Source organism: Schistocerca gregaria, chromosome X, assembly GCF_023897955.1.
Source record: "Schistocerca gregaria isolate iqSchGreg1 chromosome X, iqSchGreg1.2, whole genome shotgun sequence".
NCBI classification, from domain to species: Eukaryota; Metazoa; Arthropoda; class Insecta; order Orthoptera; family Acrididae; genus Schistocerca; species Schistocerca gregaria.
The window spans coordinates 19,819,979-19,838,605 of NC_064931.1; the positions used below are offsets into that span (position 1 = coordinate 19,819,979).

At 39.8% G+C, this 18,627-nt stretch overlaps 1 protein-coding gene across 1 annotated transcript in view; it reads left to right on the plus strand.

The window, feature by feature from the left end:
* The window catches only part of LOC126297719 (eukaryotic translation initiation factor 2D), a 119,694-nt gene extending 101,414 nt beyond the window's left edge, over positions 1-18,280 (plus strand). The window contains exons 4-6 of the mRNA XM_049988858.1: positions 7,121-7,328; positions 17,063-17,234; positions 17,518-18,280. Coding sequence (XP_049844815.1) covers positions 7,121-7,328; positions 17,063-17,234; positions 17,518-17,561 — 424 coding nt within the window. The 3' untranslated portion in view covers positions 17,562-18,280. The remainder of the gene's footprint in view (positions 1-7,120; positions 7,329-17,062; positions 17,235-17,517) is intronic.
* Positions 18,281-18,627: the final 347 nt, after the last annotated feature.

The following is an 18,627-nucleotide window of genomic DNA, read 5'->3' on the forward strand; positions in this document are numbered from 1 at the left end:
TCCTTCACAGTGCAGCAGGCCTCGCCTGAATATTTGCGTAAAGGTGCAGACACAGAGAGGGGCACATATTTTTTTCCTTAGGCACAGGCTTAATGTTACGGGTGGAGTCAATTTGTTAGTCACAGACAATGCAGAATGTGGAGTGTTTGTCCATCTCATGTTTCATCCCTTCAAATTGCAACTCCTCCACACTGTCCATTGGGGAATGTCTGAATGAAAGCAATGGCACAGCACCATATATATTGGCAGGGAATAGATGTCACCATTAAATCTACTGTCCACAACTGCTATGCTTGTACACGTGACAACTCTGATACAGCATTCTAACTCGTGGCCCTGCGAATACCATCCAAGACCCAAGGCAAAGCATACATGAATATTTTGCTAGTCCTTTCCAGGGAATGGTGTAATTGTTGATTGTTGGTGCCCTTTCAAATTTACCATATGTAGCATGGGTGTCTACAACATCCTCTGGGCCCACAGACTGAGCCTTATCTACCATCTTCAGCACAGAATGGACCATATGGGTTTCTAACAACAGCCCACAATTTATGACTTCGGCATTTCAGGTCTTTTGGAGACATAATGGTATCAGCCACCTGCCCGCACCCTGTTTCACATAGCATCCAGTTTGGAAGCCGAGTGGTTGGTAAGGGCGTTAAAGTTGCAGATGAACTCAAGGGATGCACTCGCCAGCTTCCTTGCCACGAACCAGTCCATAGCTCAGGCAAGCTTTTGCATGGGCATCGAGCACGTTCCTTGTTTGATCTCCCACATGTGGCAGTGTAGGCTCCATGCTCCTGCGCCCCTCTTTATTACTGTGATGGCTCTCACGTGTGAGCTCGCATGTTCGTGTGGAATCCTGGGTGGATGCAGCGCACTGTGGTTGGCAGTAGTGGGTGACAGATGGTCGAGGTGGCAGTCAGCCAGAAGCTGCTGGTCCATTGCCACAGCATGATGTACCACCCCCAAACCCTTGTCAGGCACCAATGGGGCAGCACTGCTGGATGCATCCTAAAACTGCAAAAGCCTCAGGACCTATTCTTTCTCCCTCCGCCCTCTGTTACATTCCAAGTGAACGACTGGAAGTTGATACTGACAAGCAATGGGAGCCTGTAAAGTTGGATCCCCTCTGTCTCGCCATGCTGTGCACGGCTCCTTTCCCTACTGCCAGTGCCATCTGCTGCAAATGATCATGGGCTTGTATATGTTATGGTAATGAGGTGCTGGTGGAGAGCGACTTGTTGGCACTGTCTCCTTAACACACAATGGCAATTTTTCCCACAGGCCAACCCAAGTTGTGCCCCAGAGGTTGTTACTGCACCCCAATCAATGCAGATGGTGCCACCTCCTGCTCTGGCAATGGATGACGTGCCATTCGAGCCATTGGCGAGGATTCTAGTTTTGTCCTTTCTCCATCCTCGACACAGTTGACTTGGGTTGGGTCAATTCTGGTCCTACATCCCAATTAAAGAGGGGAGGGGTTTTGTATCCAACAGTGATTCGGATTCCCTGCCTAGCAGGGACACGGACATGTTAGAGGTGTTAAGACTGAGAGCAGCTGCTGCAGGCCACTGTCGTAAGGGAGCCACTGCTGAGATAACGCATGTCACGTGGCACCGCCTAGTGGCAACTGTTTGTCACTGAGCTTGTGGTCTGGGCTTGTGGTGCAGCTCATTGCTTGCTGTACTTTGTAGCTGTTTGTATCACACCATTGCGCAACCAAGTTGACTCTGTTTTCCGGTCTCGAGTGGTTACTGATTTGGAACTGTTGTATTTCTATGCTGACTTTGCTACATACCTGCCATGTTAAGTGCTTCGTTCAGTTCGTGAACTCTGTCTGTTGTTCACTTATAGGAACATATTCACTTTATGTAGTTTTGTGTACCTGCCAGAGCAGGATAGAAAAAAGATGTTGAACAAAAATTGAATTTTTGAAAAAAAAAGTTGTGTACTTCTTTTGGAGTGACCCTGGAGGTGATGTATCCCAAAATTCCCATGAAAACTTTAACAACAGACGCGGTCGTGCATGCGCATGTTGCCATAACAATAGCAACCAAGTTGGTGAGTTGTGTGATGGCCATGAGAGCGTGGTTTCACTGTTGAGCCAGATCAGGTTTGTGATATCGTCAGTAGAGGGCGGCAGCTTTCTAGTCACAATGATTGGCAGACCTCAACGTATGAGAAATGGTTCGTACAGATCAAGAAGCGTGATGCTCTGAATATTCAGTGGTGAAGACCTGGCCAGTTGAATGCACTTGGGAGGATAACCACTATGACCAAACTTACTGCATAAAGAAAATATAAAATAAGGACTAAACCAAACCAGTCACAGAGAAACCTGTCGCATGATTCTAAAGATAAAAGTTAGACGAGTGTGTGAGGGAACACACACCTTTGCTAAGAGATTTATTGTATTTACAAGTAACTAAGTGTTAATAACTCACAATGCCTTAAGCAATTCAGACAAACTTGTTGTCAATGGATAGGGCTAATTGAGGAATACAAATGTCTAAAAAATGAGATCGACAGGAAATGCCAAATGGCTAAGCAGAGATGGCTAGAGGATAAATGTAAGGATGTAGAAGCTTATTTCACTAGGGGTAAGATAGATACTGCCTACAGGAAAATTAAAGAGACCTTTGGAGATAAGGGAACCACTTGTATGAACATCAAGAGCTCAGATGGAAACCCAGTTCTAAGCAAATAAGGAAAAGCAGATAGGTGGAAGGAGTATATAGAGGGTCTATACAAGGATGATGTACTTGAGGACAATATTATGGAATGGTAGAGGATATAACGGTAGATGAAGATGAAATGGGAGACATGATACTGCGAGAAGAGTTTGACAGAGCACTGAAAGGCGTAAGCTGAAACAAGGCCCCGGGAATAGAAAACATTCCATTAAAACTACTAATAGCCTAGGAGATCCAACCCTGACAAAACTTTACCATCTGGTGAGCAAGATGTGTGAAACAGGCGAAATACCCTCAGACTTAAAGAAGAATATGATTCCAATCTCGAAGAAAGCAGGTGTTGACAGTTGTGAAAATTACCGAACTATCAGTTTAATAAGCCACGGCTGCAAAATACTAACACGAATTCTTTACAGACGAATGGAAAAACTAGTAGAAGCCGACCTCGGGGAAGATCAGTTTGGATTCCGTAGAAATTTTGGAACACGTGAGGCAATAGTGACCCTACGACTTATCTTAGAAAATAGATTAAGGAAAGGCAAACCTACGTTTCTAGCATTTGTAGACTTAGAGAAAGCTTTGGACAATGTTGACTGGAATACTCTCTTTCAAATTCTGAAGGTGGCAGGGGTAAAATACAGGGAGGGAAAGGCTATTTACAATTTGTACAGAAACGAGATGGCAGTTATAAGGGGAATGAAAAGGAAGCAGTGGTTTGAAAGGGAGTAAGACAGTGTTGTAGCCTCTCACTGATGTTATTCAATCTGTATATTCAGCAAGCAGCAAAGGAAACAAAAGAAAAATTCGGAGTAAGTATTAAAATCCATGGAGAAGAAATAAAAACTTTGACAGAATTACAATGTCACTGGCGAATCTCAGAGACAGCAATGGACGTGGAAGAGCAGTTGAACGGAACGGACAATGTCTTGAAAGGAGGGTATAAGATGAACATCAACAAAAGAAAAATGAGGATAATGGAATGAAGTCGAATTAAATCGGGTGATGCTGCCGGAATTAGATTAGGAAATGAGACACTTAAAGTAGTAAAGGAGTTTTACTATTTGGGGAGCAAAATAACTGATAATGAACGAAGTAGAGAAGATATAAAATGTAGACTGGCAATGGCAAGGAAAGCGTTTCTGAAGAAGAGAAATTTGTTAACATTCAATATACATTTAAGTGTCAGGAGGTCATTTCTGAAAGTATTTGTATGGAGTGTAGCCATGTGTGGAAGTGAAACGTGGACGATAAATAGTTTAGACAAGAAGAGAATAGAAGCTTTCGAAATGTGGTGCTACAGAAGAATGCTGGACATTAGATGTGTAGATCACATAACTAATGAGGAGGTATTGAAAAGAATTGGGGAGAAGAGGAGTATGTGGCACAACTTGACTAGAAGGGATTGGTTGGTAGGACATGCTCTGAGGCATCAAGGGATCACCAATTTAGTATTGGAGGGCAGTGTGGAGGGTAAAAATTGTAAAGGGAGACCAAGAGACGAATACACTAAGCAGATTCAGAAGGCTGTAGGTTGCAGTAGGTACTGGGAGATGAAGGACCTTGCACAGGATAGAGTAGCATGGAGAGCTGCATCAAACCAGTCTCAGGACGGAAGACCACACAACAACAACAACAACAACAACAACAAGAGCAAAAACTCTATTTGTGAGAAAACAATTAAAGCTACATAAAAGCATTGAAAAACTGATGAAATGTACATAAAGATTCATGTGTAATTTGTATATATAGCATACAATTTTTTATTTGTATGTGTTTTCGAAAGTCAAAAGTTGATGTGCTTGACTCGTGAGTGCGAGAGTATAAGTATTGGCAGCCATTTTTGTGGGACCCACTTGGATTTTGGCTGTCTGTTGGAGTGGTGTTCACATATTAGTATATGTATGTGTGGCTGGAAGTCGCCTAATTTTTGTAACTGAAATATTTTCCAAGTATTCAGTTGTGGACTTGCAAAAGTTTTGTGTTTCATGATTGTGAGGAACTCTGAAATATTTTTAGTGTGTATGGACTTGGAAAAATTTGTGCCGCCTGACGTGGTTGGTTGGGACTTGTAAATATTTCTCGAGGGTTGATGATAAAGAGTTTGAAACATTTTTCAGCATTAGGATTCTGAATAATTTTGGGTTAGGGAACTTTTTCCAAACTTCTGTGGCCTCTTCTGCAGTTAACTTTGTTGGTGATATGCAGTTCAAAGTATTGTTAGTTTGTAATCACAAAACTCCAACTTAGAAGTATACTGTAACACTTTAAATGATTTTCATGGATTTTTGAAACCTTAAGCAAACATGTGATGCTGGTTGACTTCCTTAAGTTCTCGCACTGACAAATATTATTTTAATAATAAACCCTTGTGAATAGTGTGAAAGGATGTTTGTCTAACTTTTCTGTAATAAATTCAGTCTGTGAAAAGTGAACATAATTTCACTGCAAATTCCTGCCAGCAAATTTATTGAACACGAGTCATGATTTCATTTGGGTTAGTGTGACAGATGAGTAGGTTGTCCCCTAGCCAATGATGCAGCCAATATTTTGAATTTCAACCATATAGTAGGCAGCCCTATGAACAGTGTTCTGCTTACTTCATTATTAGACATTTATTTTTCCTTTAGTAAGCCACAGGAAGGCCAGTGCTGTGAACATTGCATTAACATTTTGAATTCCTAAATTTCCGTATTGTCACATGTGGTTGGTCTCGTATGGGATCATCCAAAGTGAGCAGAACATTTAAACATGTGTGTGAAGTTTGTTGATGTATCAATTAACTGGTTATATTAGACATAGGTGTGGATAACATTATTTTATGCTAGAGTATGAGTGAAACATCACTTTGGCATCTTAGGATGCGCAAACTGATGTCTGAATGTGCATTTGATATGGACAGGCATTAAGAGTAACCCAGGAAGTATTATTTAATAAATACAAGAAGTGTATTCTACTGATAAGAAACACACCACATACAAAATTGAAGTTCTCCTCATAATCACCTCCATTATTTGTACATTTGCCATTTCTATTCACAAAGTCTATAATTCCCGTATCATCGTTGGCTGCCAACAGTCCATTAAGCCACTTGTGTTCACTGTATTCATTACTTCTAAAACATTTCCTGCCCAGGAATTCTTAAGTGTGTTGTGAAAAGGTATCCTGTAATGTTTCATTCTTCACTTGATTCTTAAAACTGTGCAAGGTTGCGTAGTGGTTAGCACACTGGACTTGCATACAGGAGGACAATGGTTAAAATCTTTGTCCGGCCATCCAGATTTAGGCTTTCTGTGATGTCTGTAAATTGCTCCAGGAAGATGCTGGTATGGTTCCATTGTCAAGGGCATGGCCATTTTCCTTCCACATCATTTTGTAATCCAAGCTTTCTCTCTCTAATGACCTCACATGTGATGTGATGTTATACACTAATCTTCCTTCCTTCTTAATTTGTCAGTTTATCTATGATGAGAGACAGACATCTGGATGGAGTTTTGCTTTGCAATTTTTTTACCTATTGTTGAACATTTCATAACACTTTCCCACATTTCTTTCATGATTGTATCATCATTTACTTTGTGGTGATAAGTTTCTGTGTGTTTTGACTTCTGTGCATTTAAAAATTTTATAAAACATCTGACTTCACAGTGAGCAGAACTTTTTATCACAAACTTTGACTTTAAACTTACACAAAAGGAACAATAAGCCATGTTTTGACCAACATTCATACAATGTTGAGACAACGTGCCAAGGAAATCATTTGACCCTTTATAGAAACCTGAGACCAATCGGTGTAATGGGATGCACAATAGGGTGTTACTTCGTGGATTACCCCATAGCAACTATACAAGTCTGACCAAGTCTTGATACAGTTGAAGTACATTGCAGTCTGAGGTTATGTCTGATAGTCATAAGACAATCTTCCCATCAAATTGTATGATTATTTAGAATTTTATTACTCTGACTTATTCTGAATTTTGCTTTGTAATTGGTTAGTTTTGATACACTGTGAAAACATTTGTCTATTTTATGCAAACAATATTTCTAATACTTTTGTATTGTGCATTATACACTTTGAAAACATTTGAGTAGTGGATCATTAACTACCAAAGGTGTAATGTTTGTTACAACACAATGGAGCTGTCTACATATAATCTGTGAAATTGTTTAATTATACAGTAATTTCACAGTCTTTCATAACGCATACTGGATAGCCTTTATTGCCCACTATCTCGGCAGGCATACATTCCAAAGCAATGAAACTATAAATGCTGTTACATCTGTTAAAGAACTTTTCTGTGTGATGGTTTTATTTTGAGTTTATGATATGAAGTCTCCTCTTTAGTTTGGTTCTGTGTAGCATCAAAATAAGGAAGTACATAACCTGCCCATATAATTCAATCTGCATTGAAACTCATATGTTTCAGGATGGTAAATTTGGATGCTACTCTTAGAAAGGTTACTAATACAACTGATGACACATTGGCACTAAATTGGGAAGAATTGATTACGAAAACAATGTCTCGGATGACACACTCCTACCAGTGCACAATCTCTGGTAAAGCTCCTGTTGTCAATAAAGGGAAACTTGAACCTATAACCATCCACGTTGCAAAACGCACAGGCAATAAGAAGGTAATATTGCTGTTCGCGGCCATATTTTTGCGTAAGCGATTATTGTAGGCAGTGACATGTAAGTAAATATACATTAATATCTCAGCCATTTTAAGTGATGAAGAGTAAGACAAATGAATTTTCAATTTATGTGATGTTTTTGACTGAAGATTAATATTACCCGAACACACCATTCTGACTTTGATAGCAAAGCAATGTGTTTACTCAGTCTTTGGTAATGACCATATTTTCAGTGAGTGTGAGTGAGTGAGTGAGTGAGTGAGTGAGTGAGAGAGAGAGAGAGAGAGAGAGAGAGAGAGAGAGAGAGTTGCATGACAGTATGTAGATACTTCTCCTAATGAAATAAGTAAAAGATGATTACTCTGCAGCTGAAGATAACTCTTTATTGGTCTGCACAACAATAAGATGAATAACTATTATTACATAATATGCTAATATTGTCCCACTGGTGGTCCCACACCCTCGAATCCTTGCACCGCTGTTGGAAGTCTTGTACTGCTTGTCGGAGAGAGTGGCCTTTCCAGTGTTTGCCATTTGCAATGTTGCCAAAGGTTACTTGTGAATTGACCTCTGAGATGAAGTTGCTGCATTACATCCACTCAAGGAAAAAAAAATGTTATTGATTTAAGCCATGAAATGTCTGTTAATAGAAAGGAGAACCACACTTTTCATCTGTAGTGAGTTTCCATTGTGGCTGGATGCTGGTGGGTCAGCTAGTGTTGCAATGTGACCGCTGCAACTGTGTGTGTGCGGCCATTGGTTGGTTTCCAGGTGGATGGCACTGCTCTGGGTGATGATGTGGCACTGGCTGATGTGGCATGGCAGGTTTTGTCTCTCCTCTGGTATCCTGCATTTCAACAGCATCTTCTACACTTGGATAAGTTGGCTTGCACCAGTCAATGGACACTACTGCAAAGAATGATTGTCTATCATTTCATTCCACAACTGTGTATGAGACCTGGTAGAATCTTTCCAGTGTTCTGCCCAGTGTGCTGTAATTGACAAAAACATGCTTCATTATTGTCAGGTCTTTGAAATCAAAGTAGCCTCTTTTCCATGTTGTGTAGTTCCACTTCGCTGCATGGCCTCCATTTGCCTCTGAAGTTGTGCAAAGGAATCTTGAGTAGAGCACAGGGGGCCAAATTGTTTAAAAAACTCTCCTGGTAGATGCAGAGATTTTCTGTACACCAGCTCTGCTGGGGAGGTCTGCAGATCTTCTTTTAATGCGCTGCACAATCCCAAAACACTGCTGGGAGGGTGTAAATCCACAAATCAATGATGTGCACATTATAGCAGCCTTCAAGAAATGGAGTAGGTGCTCCACAATGCCATTTGTGGATGCACAATGTGATGAAGTAATTTTCATGCGTATCACCGTGACACAGTACTGGTAGTTAGAGAAGTGACCAGGAATGCTTCTACCAAGTCCAGGTGGACATGTGAGAATAGTGCCTCTGTGATGTCAGAACTTCTGAGCACAGCTCATACATGCTGTGTTGTTTTGCACTTTTGGTGGGGACTACAGGTTTGTGTCTGTGTATGGCAGTTGTTCCGTATACCAGGCCACACAAAATGCTGCACTACTAGCATCTTCATAGCATGGATCCAGGGATAGCTCAGTTCATGTAGAATCTACAACACTTACTTAGTCATAGAGGGCACTCAGTTGTATGGTCTCTTAGGAATTCACACATTCATAGAGGGGCATACTCATATGGCTGCTGTCAGCCTGCTGACTCTTCACAGTATATCAGCTCCTCAGTGCTTGGCAGTGGCATGTATGCATCACAAGTGCAGTGTTGTCTTGCCTTTCAGCAGACCCTTTTGACTTATCATTTTTCACTGCTTCCAGCTTGGTGAAATCCATAGGTGGCAAATGGCTGTTGTAAATTGCAAAATAAAGTTTTGTTGCTCGATCTGCACTGGGGCTGAATGTTAGTTCATGGTTTTGAAAATGTGATAGTCAATGTCGGACTTTTTTTTTTAAGAAGAAACCCAAAAGCTGCCTGTTTACATTCTGCTGTAGTGAGGATGACATGCATGAGGACTCTCTGGCAGGCTTCAAATGCTGCCTGTATTTCATCAGTCCGTGACAGACATGGAAGCACACTCTTTGGAGCTGGCTGAGACAGCATGGAGTTGCGCCTGGGCCTGAGCAGCTTGGGATTAAAACAACAGTAAATGTTTATCATCCCAAGTAATTGCATACTTCGCGCAGTTTTTTAAGTGCAGATTTGTGCCCAGCTGGCAAACCTACTGGTTGTGGAAACATAAAATCCTAGGAATGTCACTTTGTTGACACCAGTGACACATTTAGCTGGATTTATGAGGATTCTGGTGATCAGGCCTTTGGAAAACTATGCATAAATGTTTTTTACATTCTTCTGAGGATGCGCCAACAACACATCATCTTCATAAACAAAGCAGAATTCTAGACCCCGCAAAATTTCATCAATAAAGCACTGAAAAGGATTTGCCAGTCGTCCTATTTTCTCATGGCACAGATGGCTGGCCCCATCAAACTCTGCATTGCAGATGCAGAATTCTACATACATGTTGCATGGGAATTCAAATAGTCCAGGGGGAATGGTATTGCAATTTTGTGGATGTCCTTTGTTGCCACAGGTATTTATTTGGTTATAGGCTTCTTACTAAATCCCAACATCGAGAAAACAGTTAATCCTGCTGTTTGGCACACACAATTTCCTATGTGGCACATCAGTCGGCAATTGTTGACGTGTTAATCCCCTTGTAGTCATCACAGGTGCACCATCCATCTGGTTTCTTCGGTACTGCTATGCCTGCTTGGACCATATTGTGTTGAATTCTGATTCGGTGGTGTGAATTTTGATTGGGCCAGCCATATAGGCCATGAGAAAATAGGATGATTGAGTCTGGCCCCAATGTGATGCACTGTGGAGTAGGGACACAATGACAGCACTCCAGCAGGCCGTGTGAGTGACAGGAACTCATTTAGCTGGTGCACTAATGGCAATGTTGTAGTGAGTAAGTGTACTGAGGAATCGCTGCACTGTAAAGGCTGGCATGCCACCTTCAGTGACATGCCCTGGTTCATCCTGGATGTGAGGAACATTTCTAATTTGAAGTCATAGGAGGATAGGGAATTGTACATATACATAGATACTCTGCAAGCTACAGTATGGTGCGTAGCATAGAGTACCCTGTACCAGTATTTGTCATTTCCCATCCTGTTCCACTCGCAAATAGAGGGAGGGAAAAATGACTGTATGTACACTCCCTAATTTCCCATATATCTTCACGGTCCATATGCACAATTTATGTTGGCAGCAGGAGAATCGTTCAGCAGTCCGCTTCAAATACCGCTTCTATAAATTCTCTAAATAGTGTTTCTCGAAAAGAATGTCACCTTCCCTCCAGGAATTCTCATGTAAGTTTCCAAAGCATATCCGTAACACTTATGTGTTGTTTTGAACATACCAGTAACAAATCTTAGGCCCGATGATAGTGCAGTTTATGTTTGCAACTATAAATGGCCACTCGAATGATGTCCCTGAGCTGATGTTCAAATTTAAATTCAGGAGCCCATATATAGCTATGAGCAAACCATTTGCAGCTACTAAACTGTAATTTGCACATGATCGTGGTTGCCATGGCAAACACCTGGGAAACACGTATTTATTTGAGCCATTATCCCCCTAGAAACTGATGTTGGTAGTCCTGTCTGTTACCATGAAATGTTGTGGTAGTTGCCAGCCTGGTGGTGCTGGCATACTTCACTGACACAAAAGTAGCCCTACGTGTTTTGTGTCGGAGAGGGAAGCTGCTGAGTGAGTTCACTTTTCAGTAACTCGTGCTTTCTATAAGCAGGTGGGTTTGTAAGAATGTAACTAATACCGCTAGCAGAACGGATGTCTAGTGGTGTCGCCACATGTTCTTATTTGGTGAAGTCTTTAGTTACCCCTCCAGTGACAAAATAGCTTTCGATGTGTATGAATCAAAATGATAGAAAATCTGTCCAGAGAGCTGGTACTTTAAATGCAATGTGGTTCACTTGTAGTGCATGTACAGTCCCAGGAAGTGGCAGCAGGTAATAAGACTCACTGGGCATGCAGTTGCAGGCAGGTACAGGCAGGATCACACCCAGGGCATAGGTAGAACTGGTGTTGGTGCAAATGGGCAGCTGGCAGGTGATGCCAGGAAACCTGGTACCCTTTCCTGGTCATGTTTGTAGCTGCTCCTGGTGTTGCTGTGGTGGTGTGACCGTCTCTTCGACATGATGCTGCAGCTATTGTATCAGTTGTAATTGTTGCTGTAGTTGTTCCACTGGTACTTGTTCCTGTTGTAACTGTTGTTCCAGCTGTTCCATGATACTTTTTTTTTTTTTTAGTCATCACTTTGTAGACACTCAATAAACAGTACAGTCCACCTAAAGCTAAGAATCCCTATTGTCTGCACAGCGACAAGATAAATAACTAATGAGGTATGCTCAGATGAAATATTGTAATATGGTACATACCAAAGGGCTTCATATTATAGCTACTTCCTTTTGTTGACATTTATTAATGGCATGGTCTCAGCTGCAAAAGACATATCTAAAGCCATTTTTTGTGCATGATAACAGCATAATTGTTACAGATAAGATCAGGAAGTGAATAGTATAGCAAGCCTTTCAGACTCTACACGGCATAAATTCATTACACTGATGCAGGCTTCTGTTTCAGCAGCTGGGAATTCTTAGACTGACTATGCAGTACTTCTGCTCTCTTTTGAGATTTATGGTAAACGTCATTAATCTGTTTAAAATGAAGTGGAACATCCATTCAGTGAATACAGTACAGAGGAACAATCTTTGTTGAGAGTATGTTCTTCACTAATCTATTCAAAATACGCATGAAGCCATTCACAGAATACATTTGTTAAAATTTCCTTCCCACTGGGGAACAAGTTTAGCCCATGTAGAAGTAACATATGTCCAGTTATCTATCTTACTACAATTATATACTGATCAGCCAGAACATTATGACAACCTACCTAATAACAGGTATGTTCGCCTTTGGCACAGATAACAGTGGTCACAAAGCATGGCATTGGAGCAATGAGGCCTTGGTAGGTTGCTAGAGGGAGTTGGCACCACACACACACACACACACACACACACACACACACACACACACACACACACACACACACACACACACACACACCACTTAAGTCCCCTTAAATGCTGGAGAGGGAATGATTAGTTCCAACTCTACGTTCAATCGCTACCAGATGTGTTCAATTGGATTCAGATCTGGTGAGCTGGGGGGCCAGCACATCAATTGGAACTTTCCACTGTGTTCCTTGAACCATTCCATCACACTTATGGCCTTGTGACGTCGTGCATTATCTTGTTGCAAAATTCCACTGCCGTTGGGAAACATGAATGTTATGAAGGGGTGTACATGGTGTTTAACCAGTGTATGATACTCCTTGGGGGGGGGGGGGGGGGGGGGTTTCTGGGACAAGTACCTATGGTCGTACACCTGCCCCTTCTCCATGCCTACCATATTCCCCTTGCCCAACTCACCAAAAGCATCAGTCACATCTGATGTCTCACAACCAGCACCCCCTCTCCTCCTCCAAGAATTTTGTTACCACCCTGGCCATTCTCATCCCACTAAAATCAAAAAGAAAGTAAGTAACAAAAACTTTTCAGAAAAACAGTCTAGTTAATTTTTAGTATTTTATTTAAACGATGTGATTTTCTCCAGTATTCCAACACTTGAAACAACTATTTGTCCATGAATTGTTACATACACTATATACTGCACACAGTGGTTGTGGTCTCTGGTCAAAGACTTGTCATGTGGCACTTCGCACTTGTCTATGTATGCAAATTGTCTCATCAAATACTGTAGCTATTTTACTTGGTTTATTTGTTTAATGAAAACTGTTACGTAGGCACAGTTTTGAGTATAATGTTAATGTTTTTCCTGTTTGCTCATTTTATATTTGTATTGTTCAACTTTTTACTTTTTAAAATGTCGTATCACCACATTCTCAAAAAAGCATTTACTGTATGTTTCTTCACACTCCTCCATTTTCCTGCCTTTATTTGTTTGTGCCTGTCTTATTGATATTGCTCAAGTTCCTTATATATTCTGTTGTTTCATTCATAATTCTTTCTTCTTTTAATTCGTTTGTGTATCACACTCCATGTTTTATACCTCCTGAACTAGCCTTGGCCAGTACTAATTTTATTTTATTGGTTTTTTCATTAATATAAACTGTTACGTAGATGTTCTGTTCCAGTTTTGTGTTAGTTTTTTTCCTGTTTACTCCATTCATATTTATTTACTGTCAACTTTCTACATTGCATTACCACAACGCTGTAAAGATGTTATGTACTGTACATTTGTGCTTCAACCTAGATGTGCAACTTCTTTTCCAATGTCCTTTACAAATATAGCAATTTCTTTGGTGGCAATAGTCACTAAATGTCTTACGAAGGTATTGTAAGCCGAAAACCAGTTTGCTTTTTTTCTACAGTATTACTTTTACTTAAAAGTAGTACCTTAGAACAAAAGAAAACTAGCACTTTTCATTTATTATGTTATTCTACCAAGAGTATACGGAAGATTCAGTTAACATGCATGCAAGTCACTTAATTTTTGCAGAACTACTGCAACTTGGATCCCTTGAACCATGTTAAACGATACTAGAATCGAGCGAAATTTGTGACATTATGGGAATTTATTGGTTGGCAGGACACAGCTTGTCATCTTTGATGGAAAATCATCTCAGATGCATAAGTGACTTAAAGGCTGTTGCAGAGAAGTGCATTATGACCCTTAATGTTCGTGTTGTATATTAATTAGTTGTATTATTTGTAAACTCAGACTTTTTGTGGATTGTGCAGTTATCTAGAATTAGGCAACTAACACACTTCACTTCATTGATAGGATCCTGGAAAAGTGTAATCCATCTTCAAAAGAGATTGCATACAAAACATGAGAAAAACTAATCAATTATTCTGTACCTGTCAGCTGTATGAGAACTGTTAGCACAGTCTGAAAGGACTCAAATCCATGTAGCTCGTATGCAAGAACACTGCCTCTAGAACACACATTATCAGCATTCTGTGGACATTTGTGAACATACAATATTATATATCGTATTTTCTAATTTTTCTGTTTTCCTTTCAGTATTTCCAAATTTTTCCTTCCTTACTTTCTTCTGGTGTCCCAGAACCCCTTGTTTTCTGTGGCTCTGGGACATTACCCTAGCCTAGTGTTGCTGTCAAAGATGTGTGTGTGATATGAAAAATCTATTTTTACCTATACCTTGGGTACAAGTGATTTTAATATAAGCTGCTCAAAAAGGCGTTGCACCACATTGTACATCTGAGTGTGTGTGGAGGCCTAGATTCAAGGGGAGTAGGAGATGAAAAAATAAGCATTATGGAAATAAAAGGCAAGATATTAAAATAAAGGCAATGTATTCAGAAGTACACATCTGTAAATGAAAATCTGTTTCTGGGTAACATTCAGTAGTATGTTGCTCCACTTGTGCATTTTTAATGTGGTTGAATCTTCCTTGGCATGTTTGTCCCACTTTTTGATGGTGGCCCTCTTGAGAACATCCAGTGTGCGAAGGAGGGTTTTGTGTCAACAAAATACAAGTTTTGCTGGTTCCAAGCATGCTCATTTGTGTTGATATTTTCAGATATGATAGGACATTCCATTCAGTTTATTCCTTCTTTCCAAAGAAAGATTTACACAAGGTGGGCATAGTCTGCTTATGCATTAACATATTGGAATATGAAAACACTGTTGAAATGTTGTTTGTAAAATTAAACAGTAGGTTGGAGGACCCTGTCATTACTCTGTACAGCCCACAAATGATCCTAGATAGCGATGAGAAGTGGTATAGATACACCATGCCAGCCCAGAAGAGGACTCGCTCATCTTCCTGCTGAACGCATGAGACTGTGTGCCAGGGAAGGAACATGGCCACCTTCACACACTCCTGAGCAACAGATCAGCCCTGCACTTGGTGAAGAGAACCAATGCCATTGGTTGAGGTTCCATTCTGTGTGTTCCCTCATCTTTCTTATTCACACTCTATGGTTCTGGGGGAGTTGAACAGTTGCTCATGATAGGCACCTTAAGCCAGTTTAATTGTATGTAGACGATTGCATACTACCTAGGTTAACATTACTCTTCCTCTTGTCTCCAAAACGAGTTTACACAGTTCTGACACATTCTCCACAGCACCTCTGGGCAATCATTTGTTGTTAGCTGTCATCAGCTGGTGTTGTTGACTGTAGACAACCAGTGAAAGGCAGGTCTTCAATATTTGATGTCTTCCAAAACTATTGAATATTAGAGTGATACCACTATGGTGTTTGCCAATTGGGTAGGCTACTTCCCATGCTTCTTGCCATAAATACACTACACATGCCCAGTCTAAGCTTAAAATGACTTTTTGAGTCATGTTGACAGACTGAGAAATGTCCTTGAGCCTCAATGTCATGTTTACTATTGGAGAACAAATATACACTGCTGAACTGCAGTGAGAGTGCAAGTTTTCTTTTACTTCCCTTGTTGACAGGGCTGTACAAAGTTATTTTCCATTGTCAAGAGTATTGAGAGAGAAATTTCCAATATAAAAAATTATCATCTATGCCAATTATGACAAGGTTGCAAAACTTTTTGGCAGTTTGTGTGAAATTAGTTTGAGTAAAAGATATTTTTTGCTATTCCCTTCTCTTTGTCAATTATGCATTCAGGTTTCAACCCCCTGGTGAATGCCAAAGTGTTTAGTGTTGAAGACTCCAAACCAAATAAGCTGTCACTGACATAAAAAAAGCCCTGTGTTGTTCTGATTTCTTCTGTGCCCTGTTCATAACAAGCAGATGGCGTAGTGATTAAAACACTGGAGTTGTGTTGAAGATTCAAGTGGGGGTAATTGAAGTCTGAATACAGGCATCACAGTCTGAGTTTCCTTGGGAAGGGTTATGTGATTGAGAACTTGACACACACACACACACACACACACACACACACACACACACACACACACACACACGTACATGTACATGCAAGTACATTCAAAATCTTTTTCTTACTTGTTGGGTGCTGCGGGAGTCAGTGAAAATAATTCATCTGCCTTCACATGTGTGAAAAAAAATTTACACCATGTATCTTGCACTCTGCTGTGAAAAGTGTATTGTTTTGAAATTTTCTGACAGATAAAAACTGTGTGCCACACCAGTATTCAGATGCAGAACCTTACTTTGTGGGCCATGTTGACATTTGTGTGACTTTTGTTTTCTTTAAATAATCTGTGCTGTCACTAATTTAAATATTTACTGCTATTCAGAAAGTTATTGTTTTGTGATTTACTTTGTTAACTAAATTATTGTTAGTTATTTGATTTTACCTACTCAGAACTAGTGTTATATGTGTGTTATTCTTGGAGGGTGACAGTACAGGTCCACTCATTAGTATTATGTTACTGTTGGGATGTTATACAGGGAGCAATTATTAAAAGATTTGCATTAGCAGTTGTGAAAGTGTCCCCAGCCCCCCCACTCCCACTCGCCCATCTTTTTTGATTTGTTTACACTTTGTGTATGCTTCTGGAGTCGGGAGTTAACTCATCCAGTTCCTGTAGATGTCCTCTTTCTAGCTCTTGGGGTTTATGGACATATTGAAACTGAATTATGACTGTAATTATCCTGACTTTATCTTTACTAAATGTTACAGGTTACATTGATAGACAATCTGGAATTATATGGTGTGGTTATGCAAGACTTTTCTCGTGAATGTCAACATGGCGTGGCTGCCAGCACAAGCATAAGCTCAGTTCCTGGGAAGAAAAGTCAGCAGCTGATGGTGCAGGGTGACCAAACGATTTTTGTTGAAAAACTTTTGAGGAGTAAGTAAAGTAATGAAATCATGAAATTGTGAAGTAATACAGCTGAAGATAGGCAATGTTCCCACTTATATCCTGTCAAATATCTTTCAACTAAATTCATGAATAAGCTTCCTTTTTAGATATTACTGTACCAGCTGTAGCATTCAAAAGTTTTTTCTGCTTTATAGAGAATGAAGTGCATGTTTATTTTCATTATTGTGTACATCTAATTCATCAAGCAGTAAATGTTTTCTGTTTAAATTACATACAACAATCAGTGAGTAATTTCAATCTTTGTTCACAGCAAAATATGAAATACCAAAGAGATATATACTGGCTGGAAACTGAAGAAGCCAAACAGGTTGTCATATATAATGAGGCAACTTGGTAGGCTTGAAGCTGCAGTTGACAGGAGTGGTGAAATGAAGGCTGACATTTTCATTTGAAGGTTTTTAAATGCCACTTTTGAAGGTTCACTGCAATGAGGTGTTAAATCTTAACAAAAAATGTACTTCTGGTACTAGTTGAGTAAACATACAAATATCTGTGAGTGTACTGTGAGATCCTTAACTAGTGGAATTGTGATGAAAGGGAACCTTTTGACATTCATTCATTGCATGTACTTTCAAAGGGAATGATGTATGTACAGCTGCTTTTTAGAATGAGCCCAAGCAGCATTCTGCACGCATTCATGGTCTTGGCTCATTCATGATTACATGCAGGATAAAGATGCTTCTCCTAAGAATGGAAAGTACAGAAGCAATCATTCTGCACAAAGCATGAAGGTACAATAAGATAGCCCTGAAAGTTGCTGCAGTCACATATGTACACAGAAGTTTACATGAATAGACACGGAGTATCATAACTCCATGTATTAAGGATCTCAAATTGTATGGGTTTAGTAGGTTTTCATGTTTTAATTGCTCAGCTTCTTATGTTAATATAACTGTGGACATAATATGTTAATTATACCTTCTTTAACATTTTTTATGTATTTTTATGATGCTGGGTAATATTTGTTGCTGTAAAAAGTTCCTGGTATTAAAAAAATAAACATTTTTTGCGTATTTTGTCTTTCTGTCTGGTCATCTTCTACGGCAACTGTTAAATAACAAGTATTATTTGACTTTTTGTGCAATAAAAAAATTTCACCAGGAATGTAAGTGCTATAGTTCTCGTTTCACTTCAGACATTCAGCACATGTATTTGCAATACAATGGATACAAAGGAAACAGAGTTACAAATCTGAACAATGAAATAATACACACACACACACACACACACACACACACACACACACACACACACACTACTGTATGCAAAAATAATTACAATTGCAAAAGAATTTGTGTGAAGTTAACTAGCAAAAAGTTCACAAAATTAAATTTAAGTTTACATGAAAACTAAATGCAGT